Source organism: Protopterus annectens, chromosome 1.part0, assembly GCF_019279795.1.
Source record: "Protopterus annectens isolate FY-2018-M chromosome 1.part0, PAN1.0, whole genome shotgun sequence".
NCBI lineage: Eukaryota > Metazoa > Chordata > Ceratodontiformes > Protopteridae > Protopterus > Protopterus annectens.
Genome location: NC_056725.1, coordinates 1,268,560,852 through 1,268,586,135, shown reverse-complemented (window position 1 = coordinate 1,268,586,135; position 25,284 = coordinate 1,268,560,852). Strand labels below are relative to the sequence as shown.

At 42.3% G+C, this 25,284-nt stretch overlaps 1 protein-coding gene across 2 annotated transcripts in view; it reads left to right on the top strand.

Moving 5' to 3' along the window:
• Nucleotides 1–25,284, top strand: part of CEP162 (centrosomal protein 162) — a 2,095,315-nt gene that overhangs the window by 733,951 nt on the left and 1,336,080 nt on the right. Inside the window, exons 15-16 of one of the 2 annotated variants that reach the window (XM_044066151.1) lie at nucleotides 3,626–3,895; nucleotides 22,525–22,662. In XM_044066151.1, coding sequence (XP_043922086.1) covers nucleotides 3,626–3,895; nucleotides 22,525–22,662 — 408 coding nt within the window. The remainder of the gene's footprint in view (nucleotides 1–3,625; nucleotides 3,896–22,524; nucleotides 22,663–25,284) is intronic. The other variant, XM_044066152.1, reaches the window with a different exon arrangement.

Here is a 25,284-nt window from a genome sequence, read left to right as displayed (position 1 = left end):
CTTTCTTAAAAGAACTCTAGCAGTTTTTTAACGGTTGTAGTTGTTATAAAGTATGTATGATGGGTGGCTGGGTGGGTGTGTGTGTGTGTGTGTGTGTGTGTGTGTGTGTGTGTTTGTGTGTGTGTGTGTTTCTGCTGAGAAGTTTTTTTTTCTGTATGTTACTCTTACTTAAGCAATACCTGACTGAGTAGCTTGTGTGTATGTGTGTGTGTGTATCTTTATATATGTTATACATTTGCATGTATGTATGAGTATATGTACTGGAACACTCAATCACAGGGTCGGTAAGGTGCGTGTGTTTATGTATGTGCGTATATCTATATCTATACATAGAGATGTATGTGTGTGTGTGTGTGTGTGTATGTATATATATATATATATATATATATATATATATATATATATATATATGGGTTCCTATGAGTTCATCGAAATGTCAAATCACCGACACTCACCTCTTCGACACCAAACCATCGACTTTCATATCATCGACAATTCCGGTAAGCGATCTTCCCCCTTACAGGACCCATGGTAGCGCTTGTTCCTGTGTTACAATGAGTAGGGTTTACGTGATTCCGTATAATGTACCTTGAAAGTGTTGTTATTTATGTCGTACCAGAGAAACAAGCGCTACCATGGGTCCTGTAAGGGGGAAGATCGCTTACCGGAATTGTCGATGATATGAAAGTTGATGGTTTGGTGTCGAAGAGGTGAGTGTCGGTGATTTGACATTTCGATGAACTCATAGGAACCCATATATATATATATATATATATATATATATATATATATATATATATATATATATAATGTGTGTGTGTTTATATATAATTTATATGTACTGGAACATAATTAAACAATCACAGGGACCATAAGGTGTGTGTTTATGTATATATTTATGCATGGATGTATATTCATACATCAGATGTCAACTGATAAAACACAATGTTGAACTTCTGGACTTAACCCCTGCAGGACTCATGTTAGTACTTAGTCCTGCATTTATGCTGTTCAGGAGATTCTGTATTCAATATTTTTAGATAGTGCGGTCTTCAGTATTTTGGTCTTTGATAATCTTGTCCTGGGATTGTAATGGTCAAGATTGCACATTTCAGAATTGCTATAGTAAATTTATAAATATGTGCATAAACACACACACACACACACACACACACACACACACACACACACACATAACTGCAAGAGGAACCCAACCAAGATAGTTTTCACTTTGTGATACCTTAAACCTCTTGTAATGGAGACCGATGGGATATGTGTAAATAACTTAAGGATATTAGGTGTTTCAGCTGTATGGCTTCTGAATGTCTACAACTTTTTTTTTTTAGTTTTTAAGTCTTCATGGTTATATTTAGGTCAATAAAGCCAAACTCCAGCAGTTGTGGATGTGTATGTTTCAGCTTTTTTATTGACCTTATCAACACAGCATACTTGAATAGTTTAACTATTTTTAGAAACACAGGGTCTTTAAACCTAGTTGATGGCCGTTAAAGATTAAGTTGCCTTCAAAATCTCCCAACTAATTTCCAAATCAAATGATAAAACGGTCACACAGACAAGCCATTCAGTAAAAACTGCAAGAAAAACCTAAGCAACCTAGAGTTTTCACTGTGTGATACCTTAAACCTCCTATAATGGAGGCCCATGGGATGTATGCATATGGCCCCTTAGGACTATCAAGTGCCTCAACTACACTGCTTCTGAATGCCTTCTTGATGTCCTTAAGGGTTCATTTGCATATATCCCATGCGACTCCATTACAGGAGGCTTAGGGTGTAACCCAGTGAGAACTCTAGCTTTTTGTTTATTTTTTCTTGCTGTTTTTACTGAATGATTTGTCTGTGTGACCTTTTTACCCTTTGGTTTGGATGTTGGTTGGGATATTTTGCGGGCACTTCAGTCTTACGGACATCAGCTGAGTTTAAAGACGCTTGTCTCTGACGTACCCTGAAGTATAGCCAAATTATCCACTTGTGTGGTACTGATGTTGACAGTAAAATGCTGAAACATGCACTACCACAATGAGAGGGGTTTGGCTTTATTGATCTGAATAATTGTAAAGACTTTAAAAAGTAAAATAAAAGTTGTGACTCTGACACACTTGATCTCTTTAAGGTATCGATTGCATATATCTCATGGACCTCTATTACAGGAGGGTTAACAGTGAAAACTCTAGGTTGATTGGGTTTCTCTTGCAGTTTTTACTGAATGGTTTGTCTGTGTGACCTTTTTACCCTTTGGTTTAAATATGTGTTTTATATATATATACATATATATATATATATATATATATATATATATATATATATATATATATATATATATATATATATATATATATATATACATATATATATATATATATATATATATATATATATATATATATATAGTTTACTATCAAAATGTCACAAAAACAATTGAATTCCCAGTCAGAAACATGAACAGAATGCACGAATGAAAAATAGTCTGCTCACATCAACTCAAATGCCCAACTACAGAGTCGATGTTAATGTCGAACACAAAAGCATACAGTGCAAAAATTACATCATGCCTTCACAAGGAGGCAAGCCCCTTTGCACCCCCACACCCCCTGCTAACTATGTATTCCAACTCCAAGATCACAGTACAGTGAGGAAGGGGATGAGTGTCCCACTCCACACTGTACCACACTCTCTAGCCCTTAGATCGACATCATATTAGCGAATGCACATTGACATTCACTGATATGAACTACCGATGGTCTCGACTATCTGCCATACGGGCCTATATTAGAACACCGAACGTTCAAAATGTCGAGTGTTCTAATATCAACCCGTTTTCAGCGAACGCTGAAAATATCGAAGAACTAGAAAAACAAATTTTTCCTAGGGAAATAATTCAGTTGTTCGTTTCTGTTGCTTTGATATTTCAGCGCTGTGGTGGAAAGTTACGGGTCAGGTTCAGGTAAGTGTGTGATTGTGTGGATGTGAGGGTTAGGGCGGGGTAGGTGAGTTAGGGTTAGGGTGCGGGTGAGGTGACTGTGCGATAGTGACGGACCTTAGGGTTAGGGTTTGGGTCAAGGTAAGTGGATAGTTAGTGGTGTATGTATAGTTTAGTGTAGGGTTAGGTGTAAGAGTTTAGGTGTATGTTTGTGGATTGCTGTTTGTTTGGTGTGCATGTGTTTTGGAACAGAGAATTTTTTCCCTAGGAAAAAATTTGCTGTTCTGAATGTTCGAGGTTTTAAATTTTTGATTCATAGGGTTCGATATTAGAACACTCGACATTTTGAATGTTCGGTATTCTAATATAGACCCCTGCCGTACGATATCCCATTTGCAGAACATCTGCACTCAGGATTTTGATAGTAAACATGTCACATTGCTGAGGTGCTGAAATGCCAAGGACAGTTTGCTTAGAGGTTTTAGTACCTGCTAGCATTGGAATTTTGTTAGTGTTAACCTGATGCAAGAGCCTTATTAGAAGATGATTTGTTGTGGTTTGTTCACTAGCTGTTACTGTTCACTATTTGTTGCATTACCTTTATCTGTGCAACTACAACCAAGTTCACTAAAAAAACAAGGTGGTTGTGCTTAGTGTCTCTCATGTTAGCCAATTTCAATTTCAGCAGCCACAATTGCCAGACAGTTCTGAAGTACCAATGGAGCATGCAGCCTTTTCTCCTCCTTCTGGAAAACTGCAGAGAGAGCATTCATTGCTACTTCGGGTACATGAAGTTGAGGACAGGTGGAGAGAGGAACATAATTTGGCAGAGAACTTGACAGCAGAGTTATTAGTAAAAGAAAAGGAACTGCATCGTCAAGCAGAAGACATGAAGTTACAATATGAAAATGACCTTGATCAACTGAAAAAGGAGAATTACCTGCTTCAGACCAAGGTAACAGCACAATATAGTGAGGTATCATTGTAACCCAAGCAATTACAATTCAAACCTTTTATTTTTTTAGTCATTCTGACAAATATTTTTATTGCATGTATCCATGTGTTTTCTGAATTGCTTCTTGCGAGGATTGTGGTGTTTGTGGTATTTTTAATCAGGTTTCTGTTTCATTAGTGTCAATTTTATTAATGAATGTGGTCAAATTTATGTTAAATATCATGTTATAGGTTGGTATAGTCCCACGAGAAATAGACCCAGTTCAGTGAGCTGGAGAGTTGCCAAATTTCCTTCAGCATTGAGGCCACCTGTACCACCTTATTCTTGTGTGCTAACCCTAACCCTGCTATTTCCCCTAAAACCAGCCCCACATGTTACAGTACTAAAAATTCTTTCCCTAACAGAATTGCTACACAAGACAAACAGATGTGCACACACACCATCACACACACAAAACATACAACTATCACCTTACCTAGCCCTTACTCCAACTCTAATCTGCAAGCACTTGCCCACATTCTCACACACACGCACACGCACACGCACACGCACACACACACACACACACACACACACACACACACACGCACACACCACTAAACCCTCTCCCCATATCCAGCTTATGTTCTAACCATAACCCACAAATAATTGCACACATATTGCCCAAGCGTTTCACACATCCAAAAGCTAGGGCATAACAAAATAAATAAACACTTACCTTCATACAGATACAGCTCACACACCACATAAGCAGTCAGTTGTCTGACATTCGAAATCTCCTGCAGTTGACATGCAGGAATTTCAATGAAAAGATAAGGCAATATACTCTGCTGACAACATGTAATTTCGACAGAGTATATTGCAGCTGTGTACACTTATACATATATATATATATATATATATATATATATATATATATATATGAGAGAGAGAGAGTCCTAAACGTAAACACGATAGGCTGCCAGTGAAGACCAGTAGCATTCCAAAATGCAAAAGTAAAAACAAGCTCTACAGGTTCACCATGCTGAGGTATTAAAATCATGGTTTAATAATACAAAATGTAAGAGACGTTACAAACTACTTATAAAAGCAGAAGATGAGTGCTTTTGGGGCTTTTGGGTAATCCAATCCTTCATCAGATGTAATCACATCAACCATTACTTCCTATTTAAACAAACCTTGAACCAATAGCTTCTAAGTAAAAGGCCAGTTTTTACTTTTACACACACACACACACACACACACACACACATATATATATATATATATATATATATATATATATATATATATATATATATATAGGGTCTAGATCAGCATATCGAATGCTGACAACGCCAAATGCAATTTAATCGAACTGAAATGTTCGAAATCTCAGAAGAGCGAACTGACGGAACATCGATTTCTTTCCCAGGGAAATAAATCGGCGTTCCGTGCAAAAAAACATTAAAATTTTCAATACTTTAAACATTGACAGAAGTGGGGGGCTTTGCCCCCCACACCCCTCTACTTAAATATACCAAATCTGAGACTGCACCTTAGTGAAGAAAATAGCAAACTCCGATGACAGCCCACCGATTTCTTTCCCTGAGAAAGAAATCGATGTTCCGTCAGTTCGCTCTTCTGAGATTTCGAACATTTCAGTTCGATTAAATTAAATTTGGCGTTTTCAACATTTGAAATGCTGATAGGAACCCTATATATTTATATTTATATATATATATATATATATATATATATATATATATATAATAAATATATTTGGATATATAGATATAAGTGACACTTCAGTGCAAAAGCAGTCTTTACTTTCCAGCACAAACAAATCAAGTACAGTCACATGGTACTTAATATAATGAGGAGATTAATAAGCCACTTCCTTTAGTAAAGGGCATAGGATTTGATTCTTTCTATTTCATTTGCCAAACTCTGTGACCCTGACCAAGTAACTTAATCAGTGCTGCTAAGTTGTCCCTGTCTAGTTGGCTTATCCACTTATCAATTGTCTTGGAAAAAAAAAGTGGGGGGATGGCCACAGCAGAATATTTTGTGTGCTGCCCTTTGCATCCCAACAAAATAAAGAGCAAGGGCTTGCAAGCCACTGCTATTTAAATGGACAAGAAAAAGCTACCCAAGCAGTCAGTAGTAACTTTTTTTGTATTTTGGGTTGACAAACTCTGAGCATCAGTCATTTTCATGTTCTTACAAAGCAACACTTTAGTGCAGAACCAGAGATCTGATGTTGTCAATTTTCATTCATTCCTCAACATATGGGTTCAGATCTGATCCTCAGATTGCCACCTTTTTACAGCTCATGGATACTACAAGCTCTCAAGTTCCTACCTTACCCACAATGCAGAAGTTCCCCTCATATCCCAGATCTTTTTTGCCACCATTGTGTACAGATCTGGCCACTGCAGCTCTCTGGTGTTAGTTTGAGAAGGTAAGTTACTTTATATATGTTCTTCGTGTTTCACTGTTGCAGTCATCACATTTGGGTTATCCCTGCCACGGTAGCCTTCGGCCGGCCCGAATACCAGAGACTTGGTGTTGCGTTGGTTGCTGTCACTTGAGGACTGACGTCAGGTCGTCAGTGGTATAAAGTAAGGTAGTCGACATCATTACATCAGTCTTTCTTGCCTTGGAGCCCAAAGCAAAAGCAGTTTGCACGAGTGCCGGTCAGCCACTACCTGAGTTTCCATTTCCAAATTGAAGTTGGAAGTCTTGTAAAGCTAAGTACCCCATTTAGGGATCCTTGTTTCTTGCACCAACCGATGTCAGAAAAAGTTAATAATTGTCTCGCCTGTGGAAAGCAAATACAACACCGAGACTTCCACTCTTACTTCGTCACTTGCCTAGGCCCAGACCATGACATCCCCCATTGTCGCTTCTGTGCTTTAACGCCAGAACTATCCATCGTCGGGCCCTTCTTGTAGCCAGATATTTTCATTTAAAGTCCTCGAATTCCGATATGGCTTCGGTAAGCCATCCAACAGTAGATCTTCTGAAAAAATGTAAAGATAAAGACAGAGACATACCGCACAGGTCCAAACCTTCCGACGACACTTCTGTTAAGCTTGGTCGTCAGTCCTCCGGTACTCAGTGAGGTGCTTTTGCAGCCCCTGATGCCTGTCTCAGTTGATTCGCAGGCCGCTACCGAGACCCTTTCGGAGTCCGCTATGCCGCAAAACTCTTCTTTGTCTAAGGATCCTGCGGTCATCTCTGCCTTGGATGGGTTTGGAGCCACTAAGCAGGCACCGGCTTCCGAGGAAGTCCTTTGCACCTCTGAATCTTGACACAAACCGACATCTTCTTTCATGACTACCGTGCTTTCGAAAACAACTGAGTTCCTTAGGCCCAGGGTTCGAACCACATCTAAGAAACCAACTACCCACTCCCAGGCGCCTGCTACCTTGCCTCACTCTCAAATGCTTAAAATGGCAAAATACCTTATTATGCTGATCAGGGGAAGTCAAGCTACCCCTTCAAAAAGGAAGAGAGTTCTGTCCCCAGTAGTTTTGTCTGAACAAGAGTCAGATGAATCTGATGCATCTGACTATGAAGACATGCAGCCCTTCTCCACTTATGAGGATTCTGATGCAGAGGAATCCATTCCTTCAGCCTCTCTCCCAGAGGATTTTTCCTTTGGGGAAACCCTGCATACTTTAAGGGAGCATTTCCAATGGGAGAGTCAGGACTACCCTCAGTCTAAAAAGAGACTCTGGGAATTCCTCGATCTTCCGCAACACAGACCCTTGGCCATCCCCCCAGTCCTGGATGTGGTGGATGATGTTTTCCTTGAATCCAGCTTGACTCCTGAAGCCCTACCTCCTACTCCCAGAAAAACAGACAGGTTCTATAGAGTCCCTGACTCGCACAAATATCTTTTTTAAAAATGCAACAGCTGACCCTGAGGTCATTTCTCAAGGGCCAAAAGGGATTAAAGCAACCTCTGCTAAGTATCCCACCCCCTCAGACAGGGATTCCTGAGCGTTAGACAGATGGGGTAAAAAGTATACACCTCAGCTACTCTTGCTATCAGGGCACTAAATTGTTAGTTCTGTATGCTTAAATATCAGCAACATACCTTGGAACTCTAAACAAAAAATGTCCTTTCCTGCTTGGGCAAAATCTAAAGATTTACAAGACTTAATGCATTCTGCAAGTCAAGTAACTAAACATACCTTGCACTGGTTTTGATGCTCTAGAAGCTTTTTGCAGGGCAGCAGTCACTGGATCTGTCATTAGAAGACATGCATGGCTTAAGGAGCAACCCCTGCCAGACCATGTCAAATCTAACTTGTTGGATGCACCCTTGCACAAAGATAACTTATTTGGCACTAAGGCAGAAGAGGTCTTAAAAAAGATGGAAGAAAAAGCAAAATCTATGCAAACAGTTAAAGATTTCTTACAGGTCCAGCAGGCATTTTCCCTCCAGGCACTGGTCATTTCCTGCTCCGAGAAAACAGGCCCAGCCTGGGACCTGTGGAAACAGCTCCCCCCCAGACAGCAGCACCAGGAAATGCAGAGATCTAAGCAGTGGACTACCTCCACTTCAAAACCAGGGAGTTCTAAGCCACCCCCTTATGGTAAGAACTCACAATGACTCACCACCTCTCGACCTCCCCTCTGCCCACCTTCACTTACTTCTAGGAGGAAAACTCTCCTTTCACTCAAGCACCTGGGCCACCATTACCAAGGACCAATGGGTTCTGAACATTGTGTCTCAGGGATACAAATTCTCCTTTCACACCCTTCCAACCCCAAAAGGGTTCCCAGATCTACTGCCAAATCAGTGGGCAGAGGCTCAAAAGCAAATTCATTCCCTGCTGTCTTTGAGGGCAGTAGAGCATGTTCCTGCAAAACAGATAGGCCAAGGCTTCTACTCCAGACTTTTTCTGGTGCCCAGAAATGAAGGCACCTGGCACCCCATCCTCAATCTATCCATTCTAAACACCTTCCTGGTGATTTCAAAATTCAAAATGCTCACCCACCAGCAGCTGCTACCCATGCTCTCCAAGGATGTTTGGCTAGCCACCCTGGATCTAAAAGAGGTCTACCTCCACATTCCTATCGGGGAATCATGCAGAAAATATCTCCGCTTCAGCGCAGGATCTCAACACTTTCAGTTCTCTGCACTTCCCTTTGGCTAATCTGCTGCTCCCAGAGTTTTCACAAAATGCCTGGCTCTGGCCATTGCCTTTTGCAGACAAAGATATATTTAAATTTACCCCTATTTAGATGACTGCCTTACTTAGGAAGACAGCCAGGAAAAGCTGCTCAAACACCTGGCCTTTGTAAAGAGTCTACTAACCTGTCTAGGGTACACAATCAATGAAAAGAAATCAAAACAGGTGCCCACCCAAAGGATAATCTTCCTGGGAGCAAGTCTGGACCCAGCATCCCAGATGGCATACCTTACATCAGAGAAACAAATTTTCCTGTCGGCCTACTTCTTTCAACTGGTCACCAGGCCCCAGCTTTCTGCAAGGAAAATCCTGGAAGCTCTGGGGTTTATGGCATCTTGCATACTCCTCAGATTCTTAGTGTGCGTTCCTATTTCTCTTACAAAGAGGTTTTATGGAGTGGCTTAGCTGCATAACCTTACCAAGTCAACTTCAAAATCATCCAGTAGGTGTACCTTGTGAAGAAACTGGCTGACTACTATGGCAAATGACTCGCACAACTCTTGGCATTTCTTAAAATTAAAGGTGAGTAGATGTCAGTTCCTCTACACAGTCCTTCCTTTCAGGGTATGCCCAGTTCTCAAAGTCATTGCATAATTAGTAGCTTTCTTGCAAAGATACGTCTTTCTTATTTGGATGGTGGGCTTTGGGTCTCCCTTACAGCTGTAGATAGCAACAGGTTTATATTTGGCCCTGTTCCTGACTAACATTTCAAGAGAAAGGCTTACATGGTCATTTTCTGTTCTGGAGCAAGACCAGCGATTTCTTCATCTGCGACAATTTCCTTTCAGTAATTGTTTGCAAACACAGTTAATAACTATGGCCAGACTGAGAGCTTCTCTACTGGTTTTAGCCAGTCATGGTTTAAAAGCTTTGCAGCTGTCCCAACAGTTTCCTTGATATTGTTGCAGATGTGCTACCTGCAGTTGAATCTAATATTTCAGTGATTCCAAAATTTTTCAAGCTTTATGTAGGTAGTTTGTTTTTGTCTGGTTGCTATAGAAATCTTGTATAAAGGATGATTATCAGGATGTCATGTGAGTAGGTCCATTATCTTTAACAGCAGGATTGGTGCCTTTAGGTAAAAGGAAGCTCAGCATCTGAAATTATATAGGTTACTATATTCATACAACGTTTATGGCTAAAGACTCAAGAATGTGTGGTGTTGACAGTTTGGTAGTTACTCCTGTTAAAAAGTTTATAACCCCATAACCGAGACATAAATTTACTGTTTCCCAGCCAATAATCATGTCTGTTGGTTTTGAAATTAGATAAGTTGTAACTTTGAGGTCTAAATGAAGTTTATTTTAAGGGCAGGGAATTTACTATGTTTCAAATTTGTCAAAGCAGGTGGTGCTGATTTGTAGGTCTGGTGGTGGATGTTAGTCTTTTTTTCACCCTCCTAGGAGTTTGGTAGCTCTAGTGCGGATACCCATTCATTCTGGAGACTGGTATTTCTGGGTTGAGTGAGAGCCCTGTGGCCCATTCATTGCTGCCTGGGACTCCCGATCAACATTTCCATTCCTTGTTGAAAAATATGTGGCAGGGACTAGACTAGCTTGCTAGTACTAGAAAGACAGACTATCTTTTCTCCATTGTGAGCAACTCCTCCCGCTTGGTGGATCATGGAAGCCCACTACCTCTGTGCCCAGACAGGAAACATGCCTTTGCATTCTGAATCGTCTTCAGTTTTATTGGTCGTCAGCAGCATGACAGTGGAGCTTGGCTGGCTCAGACACTGGGTAACACCTAGTGCTCCACCTAAATCAGGACTGCAGCCTTCAAGGTTAACTCTTTTGATGTTGACTGCTATCAGTGCTGATAGATTTAACTTCAGCACTGTTGATGTCCCTTAGTCTTCTAGCCTTAGGATTAGGGTTAGACCTTAAAGATTGAACTTTGTGAAAATTTTGTTAATGTTGATGCTGATCTTGTAGTGATCTCCCTTTTAGACTTCAGTGCTGAAATGTGAGTGCCTGTCTCAGATGGTTTTGATGTGTAGAAGAAAGGGTCAGTGCCTTTCATCCTCAAGTGCTACTTTGACATTGATGCCAGCACCACAAGTGCAAACAATTCTGCATTTGCTGCCCTTGTTGTCTGTACCCACCCCCACAATATCAGTCTCAACCACAGACACTTCCTTTGGCTGGACCTCTAGCGATCTACCTTTTCAGTCACCAGGACAGACTAACTAGGAACCTCTTGCAGGATCATTCCATGATACCTGAACTGTTTCTAGCATCTTAATATCTTTGGCATGACATCTACAAGGACTGGTAATAACATGCAAGTCGAAGCACATAGACACTCCACCTATAGCTTCCCACATAAGGGTATTGAGGGTGAAGTGGGCATAGATGTCCCTCATACCCTCTTAAATGACCCCAGATTTTGGTAGGTACTTGAAAGGATGACATGGAGTAGACACCAGTCAACAGAACGAGAGGATGATGATCTACTGACCCTACAACTTCTTTGCAAAAGATCCTGCAAAAAGATTTCTGGACACCCCCCACAACCTTCTTCCTAGCTGATCCTGTTGTAGAAAAAAATAGTTTGGCTTATAGTTAAGTCTGTATGAGAAAATTCTGATGATCATAGGTTCACTGGTAGTTAATAGGCATATAGTCCAGGAGACTATTAAGGAATCTAGTCCAAATTCCCAAATGTTCCAAAGCACTGTCTGGTTAAGTGACTTGCTGAAGGTCACCAGTAGGCAAATGAAAGCTGAAGGAATCAAACCCTATACCACAAGAAGTAGTTTTAACAAATCTTCGGTTTAGTCCTCTGCACTAAATGTCAGACTGTGGTGGTACCTGTCCCAGTGTGACCAGACTAGATCCTCCAACCTCCCAAAGACTGGACCTTCTAGATTGACTCCCAAGCCTGATTACAGTGTGGCCACAGCTGCTCTTAAAGAAGCTCTGACACTGCAGAGCCCTGTTGCTCACCGCCTAGGTAAGGAATCAAAGGCATTAGTAGCATTTTTGAACTACATTTATGTGTCCTCAATGTTTTCTCTAAGTGTAGTAAATTCTCTCTCTCTCTCTCTCTCTCTCATATATGTAAGATTCCAGCAACAGCAGGTGGACAAAATGAGCTATTCATTAGATGTTTTGCTGGATGGCCAGCTTGAACTCAAAATTGCAATTACAGGTAGTGGCTGTGTCACAACTGACAGTGTCTACTTAAGACTTGCATACAGTTCAGCTGATAAAGCAGTTTGACCAGCAAGGGTCATTATTGCTGTTCAAAGCCACTCCTAGCTGTCTCCTACTGACTTCAAACTGTGAAATAAGCCAATACTGTAATACAGGTAATAGTCCAAAACAACAACAAAATCATGCCAAAAGAATCAAATTTATTGCTGCAAGGCTTTCGGGCTAACTACCCTTCCTCAGTGCTGATAGCTCAAAAGCTTTACAGCAATAAATTTGATTCTTTTGGCGTGATTTCGTTGTTTTGGACTCCTACTGACTTCGAAAACATCATAATCACTTTTACTAATGCTGCCTTCCATAGACAATTCTTTTCATCTGAAACATTAAATCTCATGTAGAGAACATGGAAAAAGAAGACAGAACTCTTTCTGCTTTTAAATTCTAGACTCTGCAATACACCTTTTCTAGGCTTCAGTGAAGTCCATATCAGCTCTGGTTTCATGTGGCCAGCACTAACAAAATAACCAGAGATCTGGACAGAATCGGAGTATCCATGATAACTTTCAGAGTAGTTGCCAGCCCGGGTCCCTATCAGTTCAGTGAATGACACTTTCTGAGATCGTGGTACAGTGAGATCAGTTCAGTGAATGACACTTTCTGAGATTGTGGTACAGTGAGAACAGGAAATTTTCCCTTTCCCCACTGTAGTACGATCTCAGAGATGGTATATATAATTAGTGGGGGGAGTGTGGGGCACGCAGCCCCCCCATATGAGGGGAATTAAATGAATGGCATTTCCAGTGAAATGCCATTCGTTGAACTGATGGTTCGATGTAGTGATATAGACCTGCCAGCCCACAGGCAGGTTGAATTGGAAACAACAGACACACACTGGTCATTATTTGTGGGTCAGCAACAGAACCCTTGAGACCTTGACTGAAAATCCCACTCTGGAGGCAGTTAGGGGTCATTTGGCTTTCCACTTACAGGCATGACTGACCATCACACAGGACAAGTGGATAAAAATAGCTAGAGAGGTCACGTCCACAGTCCTACCCTTTTTCCTTGCCATATGTCCCTCCCTGATAAGAGTGTGGCAAGCAAAAAGTTTAGTTTCATAAAGGAAAAAAAAACATCAAAAAGGCCTAATCAGGCCAGAAAAAGATTAGGTTATTATTGCAGGTTCTTTTTACTACCCAAACAGAGCGCCATAGGCTCATGTAAGGCTTCAGTAGCCTAAATGGATTTATCCCAAAAGAACTGTCACAGTGTTGTCCACCTTCCTTTTGTCTGTCAGAAGGAGAATAGATCTCTTTGGCTGTCTAAGATGCCTACCTGTATATAAATATTGCCAATGCTTCCAGGAGGTAGTTCAGATTCTTACATCTGCCAAGAGGCCTGATATTAGGAAAATAATTACAATAGTTAAGTGAACACATTTTTTTTTTATTTTTGGTACTTCTGAAAGTCTGGATTACCTCATGGCTCAAGTTCTTGCTGTACTATTCTGTTGCTCTCAAATTTTTGACATGGACCTCCGGTATTAATCTGTAAAAGTACACCTTGTTGCCATTTCTGATTTTATTTAGTGGTCTTACTCATTGTCTTTAGCATCTTTAAAAGTGTGCCAGGCCTTTTTAGAGGATGTTTTCTATTTAGCTGTCTTATAAAGGATCCTGCCTCTCTGTGTTTTTGTACTTTGTTTCATCAAAACTTTTTTTTTCCTTTCTTTGAACCAGCTGCAGTTTATTTTTTTTTATTGTAAAACATGCTCTTTCTAGTGTACATTGTATTTGCTAAAATAGTTGCTGAACTGCAGACATTATGCATTAATCCTCTATACTTGATTTTCCACAAGGGTAAAGTATCATTGTGAATTAAGCCATCATTTATTATGTTGTATGGATGTCTGTAGACAGTTCATATTTTGCATGTACAGCAACACATATTTTAGGAAATACTCAAAATGTATATCTTTTTCCTAGAAGAGCATTGATCTGAAGAAGTCTGCAGTTCTTAAAAATAGTTTAGTAGATGGAAGTGCTTTCACTTTAGTGGCTCAATAATGTTTTCTTTTAGTTCATCCAAACTCTTTTTTTTTTTTTGTATTTATTTTTACTTTTCTAAAAAAAAAAGTGGGTTCTTAAGTTCCTAAAGTTTCTTTATCTACATTGTTGGCTGACTATATTAACTTCTCTTATGAAAAAATATATTAAACTTTTACCTTCAGTGCCTAGAGTCCAGTCAGTGTAGCACAATGCCTGCCCTTTCAAGTCCTTTTCAGAAATGCATCCTTAGATTATATTGTGCAGTAGCTTTATGGGCTTCACTGAATACTTTTACTAGACAGTGTAAATGGAAAATTATCTCTAGTCTCGGTCTTCCTTCAAGAGAACAGTTATCAGAGTTATGTTCCAATGAAGGTAACTACCCTCGGAGACTAAACTTTGGATGTTATGTAGTCCAATCTCACCTACATTCTTACCCGTGGGTTCGGAGACGAAACTCGGCTCAGACTCGGCCATATTCTAGCTCGAAGTCTTTCAATTGGCTGCGCTAAAAGGTATCCCATACTGCACTGCTCCCTTTCCCCAGATCTCGTTTGCCGCTCGCAAAGCTCAGACGTGGTCTCGCTCTTGGCTGTGGCCAAGTATTACTTTTGTGTCTTAATTGACAAATTTTTTGCTCCAAAAGCTATTTTCATAGTTGTATCTGCGTGTGCGTTGTGGTTGTTAAGCATTTTTTGTGCTCCTTTTGTTTCTTTATCTGCTTACTGGTATCCCGTCAGCTATATCCCTACGAGCTAGGTCCGTTTCAGTTAGAGGACCTAGTCCTCCCTTAGTTGTCTGGTTCCCTTCTGTGTTTGTCTTGTGCTTCGGTACCTATCCCTCCGGGCTAGGACTGTTTAAGTTAGAGGACCTAGTCCTTCTTAGTGTTTGTCCTTCAGGACCGTTTGAATTAGAGGTCCTGGTGTGTTGTCTGTACTTTTAGTTATTGTTACTGCGCTTTTTGCTGGTTAGTCTGTGGTGTCATATTTAGTATCCTGCCTACTATGTCTAAAGCTACTAAAGAACATAAGCCTTCAGGCTTCAAGAAGTGTAGTAAATGTGGGTACAAGATGGCTACTACCGATGGGCACTTGGAATGTGTTTATTGTTTGGGGGCTATACACCTTCAGGAATCTTATGCCTTTTGTCATGCGTTCAGCCCTCGTGTTCTTCAAGAACGGAAGAACAAGCTGATACTGAAGGGTCTACTGAAACCCTCCTTTGAGGAAGTTTTAGAGAGGTCTTCTAGTGCTAAGTCCTCTCCCGCCAAAACATCTAAAGGAAAGAAATGTTCTCTGGCTCTGTCTGTTCTATCAGAGCCTCCGGAGAAAGTTACCAAATGTACTGTGGCATCCTTGGCGCCACTATCTTCTGTGCCGAAGGAAGTTTCTGAAGCTACAGGTCCTACATCGGCTCCCAGTTTTTCGGAGCTGGTGACGGAGATGCTAGCTCGGAGTCAGTCTCCAGTTTTTAGACTTGTCTCTCCTCTTCGCAGGTCTCCTTCTGAAAGGAGGTCTAGATTTCCCACCTTGTCCTCTAGGTCCTTCAGGACACTCTCTGATGTAGATGTGGATAGAATGGTGCAGAGACTGCTCCAGTCACCGGTGCTGGCTAAATTGTTTTCGGCTCCAGCCCAGTCGGCTCCGGAGCCAGTCACCCATCCATCATCGATAGATCCTCCTCATAGCAAATCCCAGCCTTCGGAGCTAGAGTGGTCGCCGCCATATGATGCTTCTAGGTTGGCTCCGATGGCCCATCCCAGCTTGCTGGCTCCGATCTCAGCTCTGACCCCGTTGGCTCTGTCCATGGGGTCCAGGACTCATGGTTCCTCGATCTGACCCGAAGGGGAGGCCTCGGGATGCTCTTTGGCTTCCAGCCTCCCACTTGGTGCTTTGGCTCGAGTGAGCCAGACTCTTGCTTCAGCTTCGGACCTTGTCCCCTCTGCTCCTAGAGATTCCACGGTTAGTCAAGCTTTGGAGCCGGGGGGGGGACCAGCTTTCGAGGTCATGCGGAGTGTGCTGGCCAGATCCTCAGCTGCATCATACAGAACTCTCAGCTGCATCATACAGTTCTGACACTCTTCCCCCTCCAGCCCCAGTAACAGTCTCTGATTGCCCTCTGTCTTTGGACAGCAGAGACCCAAGGCCCCAGGAGATGCCCATGAGTGGTCCCCCATTTTCTGAGGGCTCACCAGAGTTTGTGCCTGAGGAGCCCCCCAGAAAAGAACGTGCAAGAGGAAGTACTTAGACTCCCAGGAAGACTCTCTCACATCAGACACTGACCTTGAAGAATCAGAGGGGTTCCCCAGGTTGTCCTCTGAGGATTTCTCCTTTTCTGATATCCTAGAGATCTTGAAACAGAGAGGCGACTGGACCTCAAAACCCCCCTCTGAAGAGGAGTCAGTGTTCCTGAAGGCCTTTGGGGCTCAGCCTTCCGCCTCCTGGGTCTCTCCACCCTTCGACGAACTCCTGAATTTGGTTTGTCGTCGGGTGTGGGAAACCTCTGACACTGTGGAACCAGTCCCCAGGAGACCCAACAAATTTCTGTCCGCCCCTGCTGACAAAGACTTTCTTACAAAAGGCTTCCCAGTAGATGCCATGGTGGTGGCAGCTCCCACCAAGAAGGAACTGGCTGAGACTTCATCTACCATCCATCCCCCTAACAAGGAGTCTAGAACCATGGACCAGTATGGGAAGCATATGTTTTCTTCAGCAGCCTTTACTCTGTGGTCACTGAATTACTTATCACATTTTACAAGGCTCCAAAGAGATCTCCTGAAAGAGCTTGGAGATGCTCTTCAAGGCAACATATCTGACACAGTGGCTCAGAAGGTCAATGTTCAGATGTCTACCTTAAATTCTATAGCTAACTCCTCTATGAGGCTGATCTCTTACGCAGCCGAAGGAGTGAGTAGGGCAGCGAGTTCCGGAGTCTCTCTCAGGAGACGCTCCTGGATGCGCCTTTGTAATTTTGCCGAGGCCTTTAAGTCTGCATTCACCAATGCCCCTTTTGATGGTTCCTCCTTGTTTGGAACCAAGGTGAAAGACACTCTCACTAGGTGCGAGCAAGAGGGTAAAACTCTGTCTGCCGTGGGAGTCCGTATTTCCTTGCCTTCTAGACCTTATCCCAAGAGCCAGAAGGGTGGGAAAATGTGGTTCAAGAAATCGCAGAGATTTTTCCATGACTCACAAAGTGAATCCCCCTCCAGGGGCAGAGGAGGGGGGTGGCAACTCAGGTAGACGTTGCCCTAGCGGCAGAGGAGGCCCACGTAACCAGAGAGGCCACTATTCCTTTTGTGGTCCTTCCTACCAGCGCTCCTGATGGGAGGCCCAACTGCGCTTCTCCGGAGCCAGTTGGGGGTCGCATCTCACTATATCCAGAAGCCTGGCAACACATCACTCAGGACCAGTGGGTATTAAAATTTATTTCCGGAGGATATCACATTTCACCCCCCCGCCGATCAAAAGAATCCCAGATGTTTCACCCAATCAAAGGGATTCCGCAGCTTTAGAAATTCAAAAGCTGCTAGAAAAAGGAGCCATCCAGCATGTCCCCTCAGACCAGCTCGGATTAGGGACTTACTTCAGATTCTTTTTGATGTCGAAAAGAACAGGGGACCCGAGACCCATCTTGGATCTCAACCCCTTAAACCTCCATGTGAAGAAGTCCAAGTTTCGAATGGTCACATTGCAATCTATTCTCCCATTGTTGAGAAAAGAAGTGTGGATGTGCTCCATCGACCTTCAAGGATGCTTACTACCATATTAAAATGGACAGGACATCCAGAAGTCACCTACGCTTTCGGCTGGGAGCTAGTCATTTTCATTTTCGAGCCTTGCACTTTGGTCTCACCACAGTCCCCAGGGTGTTCACCAAGTGTATGGCAGTGGTGACAGCTCACTTGAGACGTCAGGGATTCCAAGTGTTTCCGTACCTGGACATCTGGCTCCTCTCTGCCACCACCAGGCATCTACTACTACAGACCAGAAACACCACAAACAAATCTGTGTCAACAATTGGGTGTCACTCCAAACTGGGAAAAGTCTGCCTTGTCGCCCTCACAGTGTGTCACCTTTATAGGTGCCGAGTTAGACACCATGCACATGAGGGTGTTTTTACCTCAAGAAAGGATTCAAGGTTTGCAACAACAGGTAAACGTGTTGCTCCCTTTAAAGAAAGTGAAGGCAAAAACTATTCTGAAATTATTAGGGATGATGGCCTCAACAGTTATGCTGGTCCCTCTTGTGAGGCTACACATGGAGCTCCTTCAGTGGATGCTCTTCGCCCAGTGGTCTCTGCAAAATATGCCATTTTCTCATCTCATAATGATCACGGACAGGTGCAAGCAGGATCTACACTGCTGGCTTCACACCAGCAACCTCAATGCGGGGAAACCCTTCGTTCCATCCCCTCCTGTTGCCACAGTGACCTCGGATGCCTCCCAGATGGGGGGGGGGCATTATCTCGGCAGGGCAGTCCAAGGCATGTGGCAAGAACACGAGATACATCTGCATATTAATGTCTTGGAGATGAGAGCAGTGCTACTAGCATTCCAAGCACTTCAGAGCTTTCTTTTTCTTGGGACTATTGCGATCCACTCAGACAATATGTCGGTGGTATGGTATCTGAACAAACAAGGCGGAACCAGATCTTATCCCCTTTGCAGAGAGGCCATGTGAGTGTGGTAGTGGGCAGCGTCTTCCCAACATTTTCTTGCAGCAATGCACATTCCGGGGAAGCCCAGTGTGATCGCCGACAGGTTGAGCAGAGCTATTCTTATGCCCCACGAGTGGTCCCTGAACAGTTTGCAGAGCAGATTTTCCGCAGATGGGATCAGCCTTGCTGCAACCTATTTGCCAGTCCCCTCAATACCAAGTGCAGCAGCTACTTCACCCTTATTCCCCCTCAGGGGGAGTCACCCAGGGATGCTCTGGTCCACGATTGGCCCCCCGGTCTACTGTATGCCTTCCCTCCTGTTCCTCTGCTGACAAAGATTATTCAGAAAGCGCAATCCTTGGGAAGCAAAATGATTCTGATTGCTCCACACTGGCCTCATCAAATTTGGTTCCCCTTTCTCCATCCCTATCTTATGGACACACCCTGGATTCTGGACCCACAACCAGACCTACTGACTCGTATGTCAGGGCAGTTCCATCCCTCTCTTCAAACCTTCTGGTTGACAGCCTGGCTACTCCACTTCCATCTCTAATCAGGTTTCATCGTTTTTCTCCGGATCATATTCTATCTTCTTCCCGTAAGCCTTCGACCAAGAAGATTTATTCCAGTAAATAGAAAAGATTCTTCATATGGGCTCATGAAAGGCAAATTGATCCTTACACAGCCTTGATCTCTTCAGTTCTGGAATTTCTTTCCATGCTTTTCAATCAAGGTTCAGCAGCTGCTACCATAAAGGTCCACTTGGTGGCTATTTCCACTTTTCACGTTGCCAATGAACCCAGTTTAATGGCACATAGACTTTGTAAGGCATTTTTGAAGGGCACTGTGCTGCTTTGCCCTCCAGTCTTTGAACCGGTTATGCCTTGGGATCTAAATTTTGTGCTACAATGCCTCACCACTTCCCCCTTTGAGCTTGCAGCTACTTGTGACATGAAATATTTGACTTGGAAAACTATCTTCTTGGTAGCCATCATTTCAGCCAGACGTGTCTCAGAGCTCCAAGCCTCGTCAATAAGACCGCCTTACTTGATTTTTCACAGGGACAGGGTTTCCCTCGGACCAAACCCTTCCTTTATGCCAAAAGTAGCTTCAGTTAGTAATCTCGACCAATCCATTGAACTACCCGTATTTTTTCCAGAGTTCTCTAATAGGGCAGAGTTCAAATTTCACCAGGTTGATGTTCACAGGCAGTTGCGCTTTTATTTACATAGAACGAAGGATCTTAGAAAATCAGACCAGCTTTTGTCTCATTTTCAGAAAACAAAATTGGGTCTCCGGTTTCCAAAGTAACTTTGTCTAGATGGATCTCTAGTTGTATTTCCTTCATTTATGCCTCAGGTAGGAAGGATTTACCATTTAGAGTGAAGGCTCATTCTACCCGATCTATGTCTACCTCTACAGTATTTCAGGCCAGGATGTCTATGGATGATATTTGTGCTGCAGCTACATGGGCATCTCCTCACACCTTTATTACTCGCTACAAATTGGATTTGGTATCCAGAGCAAGATCTTCCTTTGGTTCCACAGTGCTCAGGAGTATTTTCCACTGAGCCTCCCAGGGTTCAGATGCTGGGGACGCTGTCCCACGGGTAGTAATGTAGGCGAGATTGGACTACATAACATCAAGAAGTTATGTACTCACCATAACGTTCGATGTATGTATTCCATCTCGCCTCACATTCTTACTAACCCCCCTGCCATCCCCCATCCTGGAGGACCTAAACGTTAGTTCTGGTTTCAGTACTCCTTTCGTTATTGGAATGTTTTTTCCTTCTTTGTGTCATGTGGATGAAGGGGAGTGATTGTGTGATTAAGCTTGCAGCAAACAAGATCTGGGGAAAGGGAGCAGTGCAGTATGGGATATCTCTTAGCCCAGCCAATTGAAAGACTTCGAGCTAGAGTATGGCCGAGTCGGAGCCGAGGTATGGCTCCGAACCCACGGGTAAGAATGTGAGGCGAGATGGACTACATACATCGAACGTTATGGTGAGTACATAACTTCTTGTTTCCTATAGTTGATTAAGACGGACCTACTCAGACCATATACTAAAAATATGTGCTTACCACACTGTTGGATGTTGATAAACCATCCCATCCTCATTGGATTACCCATCCATCTTCCCCTTCCCCTCTTGCTGACAAAGTGTACACTTTTTTTGTTCTTTTGTTCTGATTTTTTTTCTGATCTCTCTTAGTGTGGCATGACTGTGATTTGGAGAGGAAGGCCTTTTGTAGATTAGAAGTAAGAGGTAGGGCCAGCAGCTAGAAAACTTTTAGATGCTGATCTGCTGAACACCTAAAGACATTAATCCTACTGTTGATAATGACAGGCCTGCTTATCTAGATCTAAATAACAAATATGTAACTTGTGTTTAATTCCAACTAGTGACATTCATTCCACAGTCTGGATCTAGTACCTTTCATTAAAGCTCCTGCCTACCTGGTTAGCGGGCAGCTCATTTTCAGCAGCTAAACTTGCAATTGATGTGGTCTCCATCAGAAAAGAGGCCGCTTATGTTTTACACCACACTGAGCAGTCAAACTTTACCTACAAAATACCTTGATCCTGGGCTATATCGAAACACTTTTTGACAGTACTAAAACCCTGTGGTACCTGTATATTCAGGAGTAAATAACACTTGTTTTCTGTGTTTCAAGAAGTTTTAAGATTCTCACAATGAGTTCATTGTCTATATCATAGGTGTGTTCTGTATACGGACAGCTTTTCTGAGCAGACATCCTAATCAAATGTACAAGTGGGAGCCGGATTATATTTGTATCTCTTGCTGCTTACAAATCATTGTCCCTCCTGCAATTGATGAGCCCATTTGTTCTCCCTTGGCATGTCAGACAATTATAAGAGACCTTCATGCAGGCAATCATTAGAGGTTTTCTTGTGATTGTCTTTGTCCCCATGCCCGGATAGCTGATGCACTCACTCCTTCAAAAAGGTCCTGCAATGCTGTCCTGTCCGCAAAACATGCAAACTCTTATAGATGATCTGGCTCCCAGGAAGGCTGGTGATTATCAGAGTTTAGCAAAGCCCTGGGCTGTATGCTGGCTCTCTGGCTTCACTGCAGGAGTCCATGTCATAGCAGACATGACCACCTTCCCAGTTGTTTACTCCAGGCCAGTTATTTTTAGCCTTATTTCCTGATTCTGGTGGAGGAAGCACTGTAGATCGTTTGGGAACGTGTCCTATAATTTGATTGCTAAGAGGATGTAATTTTTTAAGGATCCATATAAGAAATATTATTTAGTAGAAAGTCATCTTGAAGATCTGTAACTATTTAACAGTACTTATGAATTTGTGCTTTCCATTTTGTACTGTACTTTCTATGCTATATATTTTCTTTAAAAGTAGTAATTCATGCTACCTTATTGTTAGGTTATATATTAAAATAATTTAAATTACACACATTTGGTAATGAAGGGCTGTAGCTCACAATATGTGAACCGTCACTCATGTATCGTGTGCTTATATTTACTACATATAGAGTAGGCATTTGAACTGTAGTAATGTATAGTTTTCCATCTGTTTATTTTTTTCTACATAGCTACACAGTCTGGAAGAAGCAAATCAGAAGAGAACACTGGTATTTGGGAAAACAAATGACAAAGTTACACAGGAGAAACTACTTGAATTTGAAAGAGAAATCAGAGAGCAGGAGACACTCATTCATGGTTATCACCAGGTAAGCTGATTCTAGAGGTGAAGCATATCACCATTTAATGATGGGCATATATTTAATTGACATTTTTTTCTTTATTGTCTTATTTACTCTCAGCAGTTTTTAAAGCTCTGAGAAAGGTGCTGATAAGAAAAACAGACTTCAAAATCACATTTTCTTATTTATTAATATTTTGTTCTCATTTTATTGTATTATACTTTGATGACCACCTTAGTCAAACTTGAGTCAAAGGCTTCCTTACAGGGATGTTCAGGAAGAACTCCACAGATCTAGGACCTGTTTAAAGTACGAGTAGCAAGCAAACATAACGAGTATGTCTTTGGCATGCAGGAAGAAACGTATGTCAAGAGAAAACCCCTGGGAACCCATATGTATAGAGAGAACATGAACACTCTACCCAGACAGCAATTCGAAGATAGACCCTCACTGAACCATAGAGCTGAGAAGCAGAAGCGCTCGTTACTGCTCCATCCAACCACACCATTTTAAAAGGCTCTGTAGAACCTGAAAAGAAAGAGTTCAAGGAAAATGATTAATAAAAATAAAAGTAAACAGTAATCTCTTACAGGTTGGGCAATATGGAGAAAGACTTCCTGTGGTGTCGCTATGCATGAGAACAGGAGTCTATGTTAAAAGGTTGAATGGCCACAACATCAAATCCCAGTTCATTGAGACCAGATCATCAAAGAGTACAGTTGTCAAAAGCTGACTTCTTCAAATCTTAATAGTTGGCCAACAGCTCAGAAATCTCTGCGCAAATCAGAATGAATGCAAATATTTACTACCATCATGTTATACATACCAAACGCAACATGTAAGATGTCAACATCTCAGATGTTGGCCAACTAAGGCAATTCGATGAGATGAGATTCAAACAAGTCTGCTTTCGACAATTGTATTCTTCAATGCTGTGGCCTCTATGAACTGGGATTTCATGTTGTGGCCATTTGATATTTTAATACAGATCCTGACTCCATTGGTAAGGAGCCGTCCCTCCCGTGGTATGCCCATTGGCCAGTTTGTTCCATCGGAGGTGACAAGATAGGCATTCTTATGTTAGGCAAGGCAGAATTCCTGTTGCCCATTCATTCCTGCTCAGAGTATGTAAGCCGCCCATTCATTCCTCCTACAATGAGAATCAGGTGGTTGGGATCAGGCCAGTTTTCAGATATGACAAATTGGCCTACAGTTCACTTGGAGCTGCCCTTTCCGTATGACAGCTCTATAGTACTCCACTGTGTGCTGCCTGCTTTGGAAAGTGTGCTTTCACATGCTGACTCCCTTAGATTGTAAGCTAGCAAAAGGAGCAACATTTGCATAGCAAGCTCACCCTCTGTGAGTATAACACCCAGTGATTCATTTAGGTGTCACCCAAGTCATAAGCCAGAACCACCTCCCTTCTGTTAGGATGGGCAAGCTGGAGGTAATCTCTCACTCCCATACTTCCAACCCAAATTCTTCTGTTGCCGAAGCCACTAATCAAATGTGGGGCATTTTGGTTGTTGTCAAGACTTCATCTCTCTGTGCCACAGAGCTGGGGACTTTGGAGGGCATTTTTGTGCTTAGCAAATTTCTTCTGTGTTAATTTTTTATTCATTCTGTGGCTTTGGTGTGTTTTTTCAAGAAACAAAACGGTCCCTTTTCATGTTTATGTGTAATGGAGTATTTCATATAATGGTAGTTTTAGAAATGGCTAAATAGTAGTAAATGAATACATATATATAATTGCAAGTGTGTGCGTGTGTGTGTGTGCGTGTGTGTGTGCGCGTGTGTGTGTGTGAGAGAGTCTGCCTATGTAGTTGTGTGGCTGCTTGCTGTGCATTGTTGTGGATGTTTGTCTCTGGGAGTGTGGTTGGCAGATTTGAATCTGTCTGGCTCTGTGTTTGTGCATACATTTGTTAGTGTATGTATCTGTGAATCAGTGTGTCCATGTGTATAGTTTTGTATTTTAAAATAATTCCTGTAAATCAACATTTGGCATTGTGGTGCTTTTCTGACTGAAGTTGTGATATTCTGCTTTACCTTTTGACAAATGAACCACACGTTTTAAAAACACTTCTATTCTGTGATAACATTATTTTGAAATACCTCGAGTGTACTTCTTTAGGAGTAGCTGTAACTGGGGGAGGGGGTACTTCTAAATGGAGCCGTGGTACTTTGAATTTCTTTTTGTAGCAGAAGAAAAAGTGCACACGTGTACGCTGACGTGCGCACGCAGAGACACAGACACAGACACACACACACAGACACACACACACAGACACACACACACACACACACAGACACACACACACAGACACACACACACACACACACAGACACACACACACACACACAGACACACACACACACACAGACACACACACACAGACACACACACACAGACACACACACACACACACACACACACAGTATTTTATTTTTGCATCCCATATCAATGCCTAAACTACTGATTTCTTTATTTCCTGCATCCCCCACCCCCTTCATGTAATGATCCATCTAAACATCTGCCATTTGGTGTTGGTTCATTTGCACCTACTTTAAATATCCCTGGTATTACTCTCTAGGACTGAGAACATCACGGCCATCATCACGCTGAGAAGGGAAAACAAATAGCAACCTGAC